Source organism: Acyrthosiphon pisum, chromosome X, assembly GCF_005508785.2.
Source record: "Acyrthosiphon pisum isolate AL4f chromosome X, pea_aphid_22Mar2018_4r6ur, whole genome shotgun sequence".
NCBI lineage: Eukaryota > Metazoa > Arthropoda > Insecta > Hemiptera > Aphididae > Acyrthosiphon > Acyrthosiphon pisum.
Genome location: NC_042493.1, coordinates 96,908,614 through 96,925,055, shown reverse-complemented (window position 1 = coordinate 96,925,055; position 16,442 = coordinate 96,908,614). Strand labels below are relative to the sequence as shown.

Sequence of the window (16,442 nt, the reverse complement as noted above, 5' to 3'; positions counted from 1 at the left end):
GCACCATAGCTGACCCCGCGCACTTCATGGCCCGTAAAAAATAACTCCTCCTAAAAAAATTGTTATTGTTCATCTACTGGAGTCAAAACTGGAGTTACTTTGACACCAATTTTGTAATTTTAATTCATCTAAAGCTTTCCAAAGGACATGATCTGGGTATTCATCAAATGGATCTAAATTGTTTCTCATTCTTCCTGAAAACAAAACTGGTTCTTAAGGTATGATGGAAATTTTAGATCGCAAGTCGTGTAATCCCAATTCGTGTATTTCTATACCATCGATAATAATTTTACCCTCGTTAACAGCTAATCTAAATAATGCTGCAATCAAAGATGATTTTCCAGCACCAGTTCTTCCAACGATACCAATCTAATGAAACACAGCAACTTATATTTACTCAAATAGTATCTTTTATTAATTAATCTTTTATATATATAAAAATGAATGTCTATGTGTCTGTCTGTCTGCGTGTCCATATTACCATGGCAATCATTTATATATCAGGACGGGGTGAAGTGGGCCAGTTTTTGGTATATTTCTTAAGATTCCGAAGAATCTATTTGATTAAAACGATTGAAACTTGGAATATATAATCTATACATATGAATACAACTACCTATTCATGATTTTTTCTTACAAAGTTTTTTATACTTTTTTTGTGTTCTAAAAAGTGGTCCACGTATGTGGGGTGAAGTGGACCAGGTATTTGATTTTAATTAAAAACCACTTAGATCAATTCTAGTTTTGAAGTGGGCTACTAAATTGCATTTTTTCAAATAATTAGACCTATTTTTGAGCATAACAATTATTTTTCCCTGTTTATTCATAATATAAGCAATATAAGAAAAATTTAGAAATATAAAATTGTTATTAAACAATTTTCGTAAAGAAATTGTCAGTGTTAAATTTTGTTCAGTGTACTTCAAATTATAGTAAGAATTATAATTTTTCCTGTTACTTCTTGGTGTTTTGAGGGGGTCTGATTCACCAGACGTTTTTAAAATTGTCTACAAATTGTTTCGCCAAAAACTAAATAACAACAAATTTACAATTATGATTGAAATAATTAATTCATATGAACTTATTGATATAATTATTAAGAGTGCGCATTTTCAATTTAGTTGCTTACTTTTGAGATATTAATGACTTTTTAAGAACTTCCAAATGAAAACAAAAAAGTAGTTTTGGTAACAAAATTATTTTGTACGTATTATTATCATTAGTATCAAAAATTGTTCGGTATCATATTGCTATGGAGATAGAATTGAATTGAATTAAATTAATTTGGATAAAACCATTACAAAGTTATGCTGATAAACATTCAAAAAATGAGAATGGGCCACTTCATAACTGCTGGTTTACTTCACCCCCTTCTATTTTGAGATTTCTATCTGTATGTGTGTCCACATTACCATGGCAACCAACCCCAGGAGGAGATATATTATAATGTTTGTCTATAATATGTGTGTGTGTCCTTTGGTTGCCATGGTTGCCGTGGGTTTCAAAGCTATTATAATAATACTTATTGGCTGTCATTGTTTTAAAATTGTTGTTATGGTAACCACTATATTATAAAATAAAACATATTATTCATATAGAGTTGACATTTTTAATGGGCAGCGAAGTGCACGGGATCAGCTTGTTTATAATACATTAATTATAATCAAGTACTGTAGATGTTTAGCGGTACGAAGTACGTATACGTATAATAGTGATATATAGGTAGTGTACTCATTAGGTATACCTAGAGTAGTTATAAATATAAAATTGTTGAAACCTAGGAATCTACAAATTAATTGTTGTTTGACATTAATTCTCGTCCTTATAGTAAAGAGGACATCTCTATCATTAATTTGGCTCAATTACTATTTCACGATAAAAATAATATTTATAGTTCAACTTTTTTAGCCAATTTACTATAAGTTATAACCATGTATTATATTGTTTTGTATGCTCATTTCTAAGCGAAATTGTTTACTGTAAAAGTACTGAAGTTCAATAATATTGCTTTTTCTGCAGCTTCAATGTTGATATTGAGATTTTTTAAAACAAATGGTGAGTCCAAGTCATAACGCAGGTATAGTTTTTTGAAAATAATTTGACCATTATTGGGCCAATCTGTTGGTTAGGTCTAAAGGATGTATTATATTTTATGTACTGTAAATACAATATTATTATGGTTTTTTTATAACGGTCACCGAAGGGAATGTAAATAATGACCGCTATTTAGAGGTGCCCGTCCTACAGAGGTAGAAAAACACTGATAACAATCGACGGGACCAAAAAAATTGACCGTTATTACAAAAAGGTGACCGTTAACGGAAGTTTTACTGTATATCATTATTTATTAATCCGTGAGCTTTATTCCGCTATAGTGTTCTCTAGCAAAATGTAACACAAAATGTATAAAGTAGCTATACATTTTTTCCATATGTATTTATTCCGACTACTAATTTATTATACTTAATACTTTGTCATACACTTAAATATTATTATCATTGTAAATATATTACTCTACATATTACACATATTACAATATTTGGTACTCATTCAATATGCTATCTACCGCACGTTTGATGGTTTAGTATGCTATCTACCGTTAATATTTTATATTTTTATCTACCGTAATTTTATGTTGGTGAAGTATGATATCAACACGTATTTAAATGTTAATTGTCTTACCTTTATAATGCAGAATTTCTTCTTTGTCATTTTTGTATACTGTGTAGTTATGTATACCTACGTATTAACGTATTTCTGATCGCTCCGAGGAATAATTCGAAGAGGCCTTCATTTGGTTTTTGTAACGAACGCCACCACTCTTCTTGAAGTTGTGATGGTAATATGTTAGTTGCTCCCCGGGTTTTAATGTTATATTTATTTTTGACGTGTCTCCAAAGAGTTTCTATAGTTTGGGTCTCAGCACCAGTTATTGGATCAATGAAATTTTCTGAATGATTAACCGTTTTGTGGATAAACCCATGTTCATTTAAAGTAGAATACGCACGCCATTTATCGGAATATATAGTAGTACCTTGTTCAACTTCATTTAATATAATTGGTAGTAAGGTATTTCGATCACGCTTTTCAACTTTAAAAAAACGTCTCTCTAAAATGGTATCATGCTTACAACACAAACCAAAAATCCACGGCCCTTGAATTCGTTGTCCATAATTTTGATTATTTATTACTTCGTCTTCATCTGAACTCTCTTCATTTTCATCAGACATTTCCTCGGGTTTGCGATCTCCAAGACGTAATATTCTACGATTATATTTCCTTTTACCTTGGAACAAGGATTCATCTATTTGCACAACTAGGCCAGGACCTCCCATTTTTTTACGTTTTTGAAATTCAGCTACTGCTACGTCTCGACATAAATTATACCAGTCAACTATAGTTGGTCTTGATCTTTTCGTAAACGCCTCGGCTTGTGTTACCTTTATTTGAAATATCGCACAAACTTAAGCCACTGTTACACTTTCCATTTTTATCCATATACGTAAAAAAGTTGTTGCTCTTGCGTATGGAATACAATGTTGGGCATCTTTTTTTCGTACATCGATTATAAATTGTTTTCAAAATATTACCTTCCGAATCACGTTTTCGACTATTTTTCAGAACTTTTATTAACTCACCACCACAAATTGCTTGGTTTTTAATTTTTGTACAAGTTTGGTCGATTGGTAATAAACCGCGTATACTTAAAAAATTTTCGCACATCTCTTCATTTTGAATTATGTGTCGATATAAATAACTCATAGTTGACAAACTCATAATAATAATTATTAAATAATATTTAATAATAAATAAATCACAGTAAAACCACGTATATAATCGTCACGAAACAGAAACACACACGAAACTAACCTACCTAACTTACTAAGGTATAAAATATAAATATAATATGCGATTTGGGGTTTCAATAAAAGCTTAATCTTAAATCGTAATTGCAAAATGATAAAGTATGTATAATATTTTAATATACAGCATACGGGCATACGGTAGATATCATACTTAACTATAATAAAATTACAGTAGATAACATATTTACGGTAGATAGCATATTGAACGAGTACCCAATATTTAATGTATATATTTTATTCTAATTTTCTACATTTATATTTATATACTACATTCACTAACACAGTATATAACACCACTACTGCGATCGATATTATTATAACTATTGTTACGGGCTTTGTATGACTTATTTCTTTTTCTTTTTCCTGTTCTAGTGGTCGATTCTAATTTTTACTTTATTTTTGGTATTTGCAATTACTGTTACGTTTTTCCCATGTCCTTTCATATTTTCAGTAAAAACTTTTTTGAAAAATTTTTCGATAATTGCCTGCCACCTACTGACGCTGTTGAATTCCCCCTATTTTTAACCATTTGTTTTGAAAATATATAAACATCGATTTTTAGTGTCTTTGTTCTTTATAATTTTTTATTTAATTTTTTTTTTATACTTCTTTATATTTTTTATCTTTCCCATCTATTAATTATCTAATTATACAAATTGTTTGTAAATAATACGTTCTAGGTGCATTCAAAACGTTATCCATTTTAATATCATATTCGCGCAGTTTGCATTTTATTTTAATAGTTTCGTCATAATTGTTTTTATGGTCCAAATCTGGAATACAAAATTCATTATCTACCTGTCCCATAATGTTAATTAAACCCGATTGACCTCTGAATTTTAATTCTATAACTCTTCTTACTAAATTTTCATTTACTGACCTTTGGCTTTGAATGTTATTGCTATCATAAACCTATAGGTAATTGTATTTTTATTTATTTATCGATCTTTATGTCTTACTCAACGTTTTGTTTTGTACCGCGTGAGTACAATATTTGACTAACCATGCGTTACACGTACACGCCAAGGTGAGCAACGATTTGTAATATACATATTATATATATTAATATTAGATTTGTCGATTTATAGATTTGTAGGTTTTTTTAACAATTTAAAAATTTAAATAGAATTTATTTTTTTACTAGTTTAATTTTCTTTTGTCTTTAAAAATTGTATTTAGTTTATTTCTAAAATCATTAAAATATTTTAATTTTAAATTCTTAAATTATTCAAAAATTAAGTATTTAGCATTAAGTGTAAACAGATTAATAAAAATCAACCTTCTTTAATGAAACAAATTTCTTTAAACGAACTCATAAATTCAATTAAATTTTAATGTGATATGAATGATGAAGAACTTATAGCCTTAGGTTCAAAAATTACTAACAAATATTTATTCCCATAAAATAAACAAAACTTATTGACCTATACCAAATAAAAAATGTGAAAAATGATATATCATGATATATCATTTTATTATAATCAGATTTTATTTTGTTTTAGTTTTTACTTTATTTATTTAAATTTTAAACTTATACTACTATCATCAAGGTCGGATTAAGGAGGGGTCTAGCCGGGGCGAAAGCCCCGGGGTCCTCTCAAATACCAAAATGAAAGGGGCCCAAACAATTTTAAGCTGATACACATTTTTCAGTGATTTTAAAGAATAGTTTTTCTAATTTTAAAAACCATTTTTTTTTATCCACAAAAGTCGTAGTATTAAAACGAAAAAACAAATTTCGTGTACAGACACGTATATTTATTATTGATAAATTTGTATCAGAGGTCAAAACTAAACAAAAGAATTTCCGCTTATGAATATATTGGTGATCATTTTTCATTTATAACACACTTAAGTGAAAAATCTAATGATCAAGATGATTTGAATGTCTCAACATTTATTTTAAAGTAGGTATACAAATGATGTAAATTCTACTTTACCTGCCAACGAACTTGTATAATTTAGAAAATACTGGAGGCTTTGTCGACCTTCTTTTGATCCAACTGACATTCCCAAATTATTTGACTAGTTTCATGATCAATCACTCGAAGATGTATTTCCTTGTGTATTTACTTCTTTAAAAATATATTTGACAATTCCTGTAATTAATTGTTCTGTGGAGATATTTACCAAATTAACTAGACTCTAGAGTAAAAATAATTATAGAAACAGTCAAATCCAAGAAAACTTGATTTTATATTTTAAATGATTTAATATTCTGAGAACGATTTGTTAAAATCATTAGACTTAAATGAAGTAGGTACTAGGTACTAAGAGAGTTGGCTTCAAGTAAAGCAAGAAAAAAATGTAAAAAAATTTTTTTTTTATATAGGTATTAACTTTTGTTTGATATTTGTTGTAAATAAGTAGGTAGGTATACTGTTCATATATTTAAAAGTTATTTTGAAAATTTGAATTTAAATTACCTAATGAAATTTGAAGTATTAACTTTTATTATACTACAATTAGTAGTTTTAGATTCTGAGCGGAACGAGGAATATATTGGTTTTACAATGATGTTTATTTCTTTTTTATTCTGTAAACACATTTTCTCCCCATAAACTTGCTCACAAGTATCAAGTAGAGCATCTTTTCTGAAAGGTAATGTTCTTGAGCTGGTACTATAGAGAGGTCATTTTTCGATTTTCGAGACAGTATTCGAAAATATAAAAGCGGTTAAAGGAGAAAAAAGTACGATTTCACGATTTTATAATATTAAATAATTAAGGACGAGGTTTTCTACCAGAAATATAGCTTTAAATGAAAAATGAGAAGAGATCTTTTTGTTGTATTTTGGATTTTGTTCCTTACGGTTTAAATTTTAGCCATTTTTTAGCTATTTATAGATATTTCAATTTTGGGAGTTTTTTGTTGTCATTCGGTTAAAAACATTAGTAAAAACTTGAAATTTGGGTTGATTACTATTATATTAGCCTTACCTAAACATGGTAAAATTTTCACTTCGACTTTTGAGCTTTTTATTTTATTTATTTATTTTCTCATTTTTATGATATTTTCTAATTATAAATTATAATTATTATATAAATTACCTATTTATATAAATCGGTCTGAAGCTGTTCTTATAACGCTTTCTTTATCACCGTAGAAACAAATAAAATTAAATAAAAAAGATTCCCTCATCCGCTCAAAATTGTTTTTTATCGAATGCAATCATTGCATTCAAATCGAATACAGTAAAATTACTCTATCCTGTCCGAGGATCGAAGGGACGATGGATAAACATCCACCACCAAAAGTACAGCAGTATACAGTGACCAGTCCTGTAAAGAATACTTTTAAAAAGTACTTGAGTAAATACTCAAATACATTTTTTTTAAAGTATTTACCTAAGATACTACTCAAATACTTTGAAAAAGTATTTGGAATAATTTTCAAATACTTTTGGTTTTTAAAGTGGGTTTCTAATCATCGTAATATTATAAACACATAGGTAGTAGGTAATCTAATAGTTATTTAATAGTTTTAAAGGGAATATTGTTATTCGATATTCAATAACTTTTTTTAGAAATCTGGTTTTCACAAATCTTTGGGCATCGGCTAACACAGAAATACAGAATATTAAATAAAACTATTATTCTATAATTGTAGTTGACAATAATATTTGTCCAACCAATTTTTTCGAATAAAAACAAAATGTTCGAAATAAAAAACCAAAGTATTCAATACCAAAAAGTATTTAATACAAAAAATTTATTTAAAATACCATTCAAAATACTTCATGCTGAAAGTATTTAAAAATGTATTCAATACTTAAAAAAGTATTTGAATAATTTTACTCAAATACTTTTACTTAAATACTTTACAGGACTGACAGTGACCCACTTGTAACCTACTGTACAGCAGACCGACATCCACTTACCCACTTTCTTTATAGATATAAATGACATATTATACCTATTAATTTTCTAATAATTAAATATTAAATTTATAATGCGATTGTGAATTTGTGAAATAGGTAGTTAGAAAAATGTCTTTTCGTGCGAGCGTAGTCGAGCGGCTTTCTAAAGCATGTTTTGTCAAAAGAGCCCATTCGAAATTTCAGTCCCGGGGCCTAATGGTTCTTAATCCAGCCTTGACTATCATGTATTCTTACAAATTTATTTCTCTCTTAGTACCTATTTACTATTTAATTTTTTTTTTATATACGTATTTACGTATGTCGACGAACAACGCGGCATATAGATACTAGTGTATAGCGCGTATATTTACGTACTAAGACTGCGTCAATTATTACGCGATTGAATATTATTATTTATTATTTTCGGTTCATTACTCCTTAGACTTTAAATAATAATATTCAACAACTATATTACTTTTATTTATTAAATATTTAATATATTATTTAAAATAAAAATGTTCATTAATTACTCTATCCCAACTCATAAAATACACTTATTCTAGGCGCCCTTAAATTATTTTTACCACTACTACTGCTATTCCGGAATATAAAATTCTTTAAACCAATTTAATCACTTCCTCAAATACTTATATTTTGATATGACACAAATAATTTAAAATCACTTTCAAGATTTTTCCAAGTATTTTTATTTTCATATATCTCTTATAACATTTATTTAATCAACACGTAAGGACTTATTCTTTGCCTATATCAAAATCTACTTATTACTCAATTATTTCATTTAACACATATTATATAATATCATATAATGCCTTTTAAACATAAAAATCTGTTTTTATAATTTATTCAATATTTCAACTTATTTTTCATATAATATCTCAATTTATTTATCTTTATTCAACAATTATTCAACAATTTTATCTTTTATACAATACTTTATATCTTTTAATTTTGTTTATACTTCAATATATTATATCTAACACAATAATTTACTTTATTCAATACCTTAATTAATTTAGGTACTTATATATACTACTTATGTTAGATAATATACGCACCTATTCACCAAAAAAAATTATTTATCGATGGATTTATTTAATCCGACGGAGACGTGATTCCTTACGCTTACAATTTTCATACACAACGAAATCAACTTAATTTTACTTAATTAATCCAACTTTCATAATACCAGTACTTTCTGCTTGATTCATTCTTTTTATCTGCTTGCCTGAAATATGGATTTATTACATATATTATAATTATTTTATTTATTTATCTAGGTATCTATATTTTAATAATAAATTCTATCTAGTTATATAAGGGAATGGTAACTTGCATTGGTTTTCAAATAAAAACGCGGAATCATTGTATAACCTTTTTTCATAATATAACTTTTATTATAATAATAATAGAATTTTTTTTCAATATAAATTATATAACTGAATGTGCAATTAATTAGGTAATTTCGATTTAGTCAGTTGGTATTAGTTTATCGAATTTCGGACCTCATCATTGGTCGGGTGCTTATAATATTTGTCGGACAAGTGCTTATCACGGTGTCGTTGGCCCTTATCGCATTCAACGTTATAGTGCAATTGCAGCATGCCGTGTCGTGCCGTTATCAACCACCTGCTATCATCCCACCGGATCTGCAGGTCGTAGTGTCGTACGCAGTACACTGGCACAATGACTAACCTATAATAATATAATTCATATAATATAAAATAATATAATATTATGCTTATTCGTTAAATGCGTGATCGTCATTCGTGAATAATTGTGATAACTATTCATTGTTGTGGCCCGTGGGCGCTGTATAATTTTCGGCTTTTGCATTGTTTAAAGTTTTGAGTTTTAAAATTACGGGACACGTAAACTCACTTCTGGACTTGAACTATTTGAGCCTGCACGACGATGGTCAACGACGAAATGGGGATATTTAGATTGTCCAAGTTGGCGTTTCATGCCCTCCCCAAATTCCAGCGTCAAAAGTATTACGAGTTGAATGTACCATGCATCGATCTTAAAGATTGTTGCCTATTGTTGTTAAAAATTGTCAAGGTGAACACCGAAGCCGGTCACTTCGACCCGAACGGCGATAGGCTGTTCATGTTCGACAAGGTAAAGTCTATCAGCAATCATAAGTTTGAATACATATGCTCAATAGCTGTAGGTAACGGGCACATCGATTGTCTTCAATTCGCTCACAAAATTGGATGCAAATGGGACAAATTTACGTCAGCAAGGGCCGCGAGTTCCAGTCTGGAGTGTTTGATGTACTTACAAGCTAATGGGTGTGAATGGGATCAATCTACGTGTACTCAAGCCGCGACATCGGGATTTTTGGAATGTCTCCAGTTTGCACACGAGCATGGGTGCCCGTGGACTGAATCGACGTGCTCCGGAGCCGCATCTTCAGATAAATTAGATTGCCTAATGTATGCACGGGCCAAGGGTTGTCCTTGGGACGAGTCGACATGCTCCCAAGCCGTCATTGCAGGGAGCTTGGAATGTCTAAAGTATGCTCATGAGCATGGTTGTCCTTGGAACTCAATAACATGCACTGACGCCGTGATCTATGGTAAATTTGACTGTCTTGTATATGCTCGAAATAACGGTTGTCCATGGGAGGAAGACTTGTTATGCTATTTCGCTGCAGCGTACGGACACCTTAATTGTTTGCGTTTTACGCATGAAAATGGTTGTATTTGGAATAAATATACGTGCGCCGTAGCTGCAGCAAATGGGTACTTGGACATTCTTAAGTACTTGCATGAAAACAATTGTCCTTGGGACACATTAACGTGTGAAATGGCGGAAAAGAATGAAGAAATGGAATGCTTGCAATACGCCTACTCACATGGATGTCCATGGACCAAACCTTCATTCAGTATTGAGTAGAAATCTACTATTTCTCACATACACGCATGAAAACAAACATCCAATGCTTTGGAACTCCCGTTACTGTGGTTTGATAAGTTCACAGAAAGATGATTGAGTCCTTGACTGAACTGTGCGCTTTTCTATTGTAAATTAACTTATATATTATATTTATTTAATTATTTTGCTTGTCGATTGAGATATTTTCATTACTTAGTAAATAGCTCCTATATTATGGACTCATGTCAAGATTTAATTAGTAAAAATAAATGTTAAGTAGTACCTAGGTAGTAGGTATGTAATATTGTAATTTATATTTTAATTTTTGAGGTTCATAATATTATGATAAGTAGTTACTTATCCAATATCTTATACCTATTATCATAATTACGACCAAACACAATTTTGTTTACCATAGTATTATTTAATATATGTACATGCGCACAGGCAGCTGTCTCCATTGCAAGATTTTCTGCTACTGTATACTTTCAAATTTGTATCATAATTAATTATATTTTAAATGCAATTTTTATTTTTTGCAAATTGTGTACTGTAAATTTTTTTACAAAATTACAAAGACTCAGAATTTTTAATGTTTTGACAGACAATATATTATAATAATTGTTTCAATAATGGTAACATCAATAATAGTATTATTCTTTCTATAGCATTATTTCAAAACATGCAATTCTAGTGACAAAATTTGTTCTTATCAAATTATTTTATAGTATGTAATAAATAATAATATTAATCTCAATAAATTTTTTTTTTTGATGTATTGTTGATATTGTTGATATTGTTGATATTGTTGCATCCTATGTTGTAAAAATTTAAAATTTTTTTTTTATAAAATTTATGAAGATTCTTGTATTAAATTAAACAACTCTTGCGATACCCCTTGGAGTCGTGATACACAGTTTGAATAGATACCTCTGATATATATAATATACATATATAATGTCACATTTATAATTTATCACATTTAATTTATAATATTGTTTTCCTATTATAGGTACTAACATAATTTAATATTTCTTGTATTGCTGTATATTAACTGTAGGTATTATAATTATTGAGATGTCATTTAATTTTGAAAGATTATAAAATCAATGTAATATTATGAAAATCTTCACATTTTCTACTAAGTTTCCGATCAAATTTAAAAACTACCCAAAAAATTATTTTTAAAAAAAATGTATATATAAATAACTATAAAATGTATAGTTATTTATATATATAGTATTAATGGTATAAATCTACACAATAAAACAATTTTAACAAAAACAATTTGATTTGGCTGATATTATGCATATTATTCCAATATACTAGTTACAAATCGCACAGCTATTTCATATTATATCATGTAAGTATACCTAACCTACCTAGTATTGCTTTACATTTTCGAACCTTATAATCTGCAACTCCATGGTTATTGATTTAATTATGAACACACTATTGTCTCTCTATACTTACATTATTGATTTATTGCTGTCACTGATACGTGATTGTCTGCAAAGGTTAACTGTATAATGTAATAATTAGTTAGTGGAGGCGCTCTTCGATGCGTGGGTAGTTCACTGTTTTGGGTGGGTCACTGTATTATAGTCTATTAAGTTAATTAAAAAAAAAAAAAAAAATGCTTTGAAAAGTTACCTACTAAAATAAGTAATAATCACTTGGATAATAATATACCTATTACCTAAGAAGACACATATATTAATATGTATGTAATTTAAAATCTGTAGGGTTGTATGAATTTAGAACTGTCTTCATATTACACATTGAATTCATTTAAATTTAAATTTGATTGTAAATGTGCTCACTGTATCGTTTAAGATATATAATTTAAAAAATAGATATTTTATCAAAATAAAAAATAATTATTTTTATACTTATAAGTGGTGAATATTATACATATTTAATAAGAGTATAAGATTTGTATTTCATAACTAGCTTATTAAAAAAATATATTAAATTTTAATAACAGTGTAAACTGTATGAACAATGGATGTATCATGATATAACTATATAGTAGAAGGTATAAATGTATAATACACCAGTAAAGGTAAGTAGGTATTTTTGTACTAAAATTATAATATAAAATATAACATATAACTCAAAATGGTCATAATTCATGATAATTGTACAATGATTGTATTAAATATTAATAGATAATAAATAATAACTAATGAGTACCCAGAGGGTAAACCACAATACAACATTTTGTACACCAGATTGCAGATTTCCAGTGATCTTCCAATATTTTCATTGATTTATAAAGACATTAATAATACAACCAATAAAGTCAGTATTACCAATGATTAAAAAAACAATGACACCCACAATTTAACAATAGAAAAATATAAAACATAGTTTTGATATAAATTATTGAATTTGTTAAGGACACACTGTTTACATATTTGTTTAAAGTTTAGATATTTATTATAAAATGTATAAACTGCTTTTAAATGATTAGAAATTTAAAACAACATTTTAAATTGATATTGACTTCAAAATATTATATCCAGACTGTCAGGACTTGATGAGCACATTTGAAGAAAAATCCAAACAAATAAGGAACTTGATTGATGAGAAAAACAAAGATTCTTCAAGTCGCAAATTATTAGAAATTTTAAATGATACTCCAGACATGAGTCAAAGTAAATAATTTTACTCAGATATAATATATTTATTAGAAATTTATTTTTTTATGTTTAATTATTCAGATGAAACGAATACAGTTTTGTTTTATTTATTGCATGCCATTTTTGTACCAATGTCTAAAAAGGTAACTACAGATCATAATGGAAAAATAAATCAAGACAAACACTCTTTTAAAGATTCACAAAATAGCTTCATGGTTTTTAAGAATTCGGTTAATGAAATTGAGGAATACACCACTCTACTGCGCAACGCGAAAAATACTATCCAACCATTTATTTTAATAGTTGATTCACCAATGCATCCAAAAGAAATAATTGATTTCTTTGATTGTTTAAAGTATAAAGTGTTCTCAATTATTAATACAATTGATGCATGTTTGAAATAGATTCATTTGTTTAACTTAGAGTATTCAACTGAACAGGGACGGATTGGGATATAAATTCGGCCCGGAAATCAGTACCTTAGTCGGCCCTTTTTGAAAAAAATAAACACTCAAATTTAGTTACTCAGATTTATTATAACTAACAAATTAATACATTAATTCTTTGGTTAATGTTTTAGAGGTACTAGCAAATTTAATAATTATGTCATCTGTATCGATATTAAAAAGTATTTATTTTTCGACGGACATTAACATGAATGCCTCAAGTTTGGATTCTGATAATTTGCTTCTTAATCTATTTTTAATACATTTTAAAGTTGAAAATGTTCGCTCACATGCTACCTACGAAAACACAAATAGTACAGATCAATAATTTACAGTGTATTTAAGTAATTTAAAAAATATATATGTAGGCATGTAGCTGAGTTGATGGCAGTGTTAAAATATACTTGTATGCTAATCCTAGATAACTATAAGCACTGCTATATATATTATACTTGACTAAAATATGAAGACAGCACACAGTACAATTCATGCAAAATCTACAACTTATTTTTATTGGATTTTGGATGTCACATTCTTCAACTTCATCAATTGATCCATCATTTTTGTTTTCAAAGTAAAATTGTGGTAATATTTTCTTGAGACTGTCCCAATTTTTTGCATAATTTAATAGTTCATTTTTAACAAACTGGCGTTAAAACGTTCATCAAATATTGCAAGTTTTTTACAGAGTTCATTTAATTCCGTGTCTGGTAAACCATTAGTGTTTATATCAAAAAAGTTGTCAGGAGATAGATAAGATAAGTCACTATATAACATTTCATTGTCAGTAAACCTTTCTTTGATTTTGCACGCAGTTTTATTTAAAATCACATTGTGTACTTCCACAGTAAGTTTTGGTAAGCATTTAAAATTGGTTGATCATGTGATACCTTACCAGGTAGTTATTTTTTTCCTACTTCTTTTGTCAAGTAAATGGTTGTCAGCAATCAAATTATCAACGTCCACTCCATAAAATATATTTTCAAACTCTGTTGATACTCACTTAACAAAATTGTCTGTTATCAATTGTATGACATCACGATCTATCTTTTTATAATTATTAAATCTTTTAATGCATAATTTATAAGTTCTTGGGATGTTAACAAATCAATACCACTTATTTGCTAATATTTAGATAGAGGCCCTGTTATTTCAAATATTCATTGGTAGATAAATGCAGTTAATATAGTAGAATACTTCAAGAGCTCAGTTTTTAAACATTTTGCTTTTAGCCTAATATCTGTAGACTATAGCCATGAACCAAGCTGTTCCGATGTTTATACAAGTTACAATTGATAAAATCCATTATTTTATATTAATAAAATATTATAAAAATACAGTCTACACATGGTTTAAATTAATAATTAAAATCTGTTATTCTAAAAAAAAAAGTACACTACAGGAGGACCGGCCCACCGGGAAAACTCCTGGTGTCCCTGCAACTGGATCCTTTATTACTTGGTTATTTATTCAAAAATATTTATACAAATTAAAAACAAAATCTGATAAGCCGTGTCATACTCTTGGACAATTATTGTCCAACCTGAAAAAAATTAATAATTATTTTTTATAACTAGTATTACTCATTAAATAATAATAATGCTACTCTTTTTCTAATACAAGTTTTTGAAGTTCAAAATATATGGAAATATATCATAACTGTAGTTTTTATTATAAATCATTTGTTCAGAAACTATTTATTCACACAAAATATATGTTACATATTTCTTTGAATCTAAAAAATATTGAGTTTTTTCATTTGTAATGTTGTTGGTGAATGGTTTTAGTATAATATAAAATATCCAATAATTAAACAATACAGTGTTTATTGGTTCTACTAAAAAAATATTATAACCAATCATAATATAATTATTAATAGTACAATAGAAACTGTATAATTAACAATGTATATTGGTTGGTAAAACAAGAAACTTTATACCTAATTAAAAATACGTTGGTTGACTGATGTGGTGTGGCGAGCTATTTTCCCACAAGCAGCAAAGATTTTATTCTACTCTCCCACCCAATATTTTATGAAACATAAAAAAATTATGTGAAATTAAATTATGTTTATCATTTACTTAATGAAAAACAATTCTGAGCGGTAATGATTGGTAAGTGTGCAGATTTTATATTATATATTTTATATTTTAGATTCTGAGTGAAACGATGAATGTATTGATTTTATAATGATGTGTGTGTGTTTTTTTTAAATTCTTTTCAAATTTTTAAATTTTTTTTTGTGTCTGTCATCACCTTTTAGGACAGTAAAAGTACTTGGATTTTCTTCAACAGTACATTTTCTGAAAGTGAATCTAGTTGGTACTTTCGGGGGTCAAAAGTAAAAATTTCCCAGTAGTTTTCAAAAGTACGGTGAAAAACAAAAGAAAAATTAAGGAAAAATGGCAATTTTTACGCAAAATCTGTTTTCGAGAAAATCGAATTTGGTTTTTGGTACAACTCTAAAACAAATGACTGTAAGTACATACAATTTTGACTGAATGTTTAAATTAGCATTTTCTATACACCATAAAATTTACTAAGAGGATTGGTGGCGGTGAATTCCTGTCTTTGTCTAACACACGCGCAACATAAGAATTTAGACGTATTTTTTGTCCAACGTACCGATTGATATAGTGAAGCGATAAAAATTCTGAAAACAGATTTGAATTTGTCGTCAAGTCTACTTGAGATCGGGCAGTCCACATATTTTATATTATCCCCC

The 16,442-nt window shown here is 28.2% G+C and overlaps 1 protein-coding gene and 1 pseudogene across 1 annotated transcript; one reads left to right on the top strand and one right to left on the bottom strand.

Annotated features, from left to right (window-relative positions):
- Positions 1-69: 69 nt before the first annotated feature.
- LOC115033187 lies at positions 70-3,547 on the bottom strand (annotated as a pseudogene).
- A 6,113-nt stretch (positions 3,548-9,660) lies between these two features.
- LOC103310737 lies at positions 9,661-10,647 on the top strand. Its single transcript, XM_008189981.1, has one exon. It carries the CDS (start codon positions 9,661-9,663, stop codon positions 10,645-10,647), a length of 987 nt encoding a protein of 328 aa, XP_008188203.1.
- The last annotated feature ends 5,795 nt before the right edge of the window (positions 10,648-16,442 follow it).

Bases quoted from the DNA above. Each gene is read 5' to 3' on its own strand.
- LOC103310737 (XM_008189981.1), top strand. From the start codon at position 9,661: ATGGTCAACGACGAAATGGGGATATTTAGATTGTCCAAGTTGGCGTTT.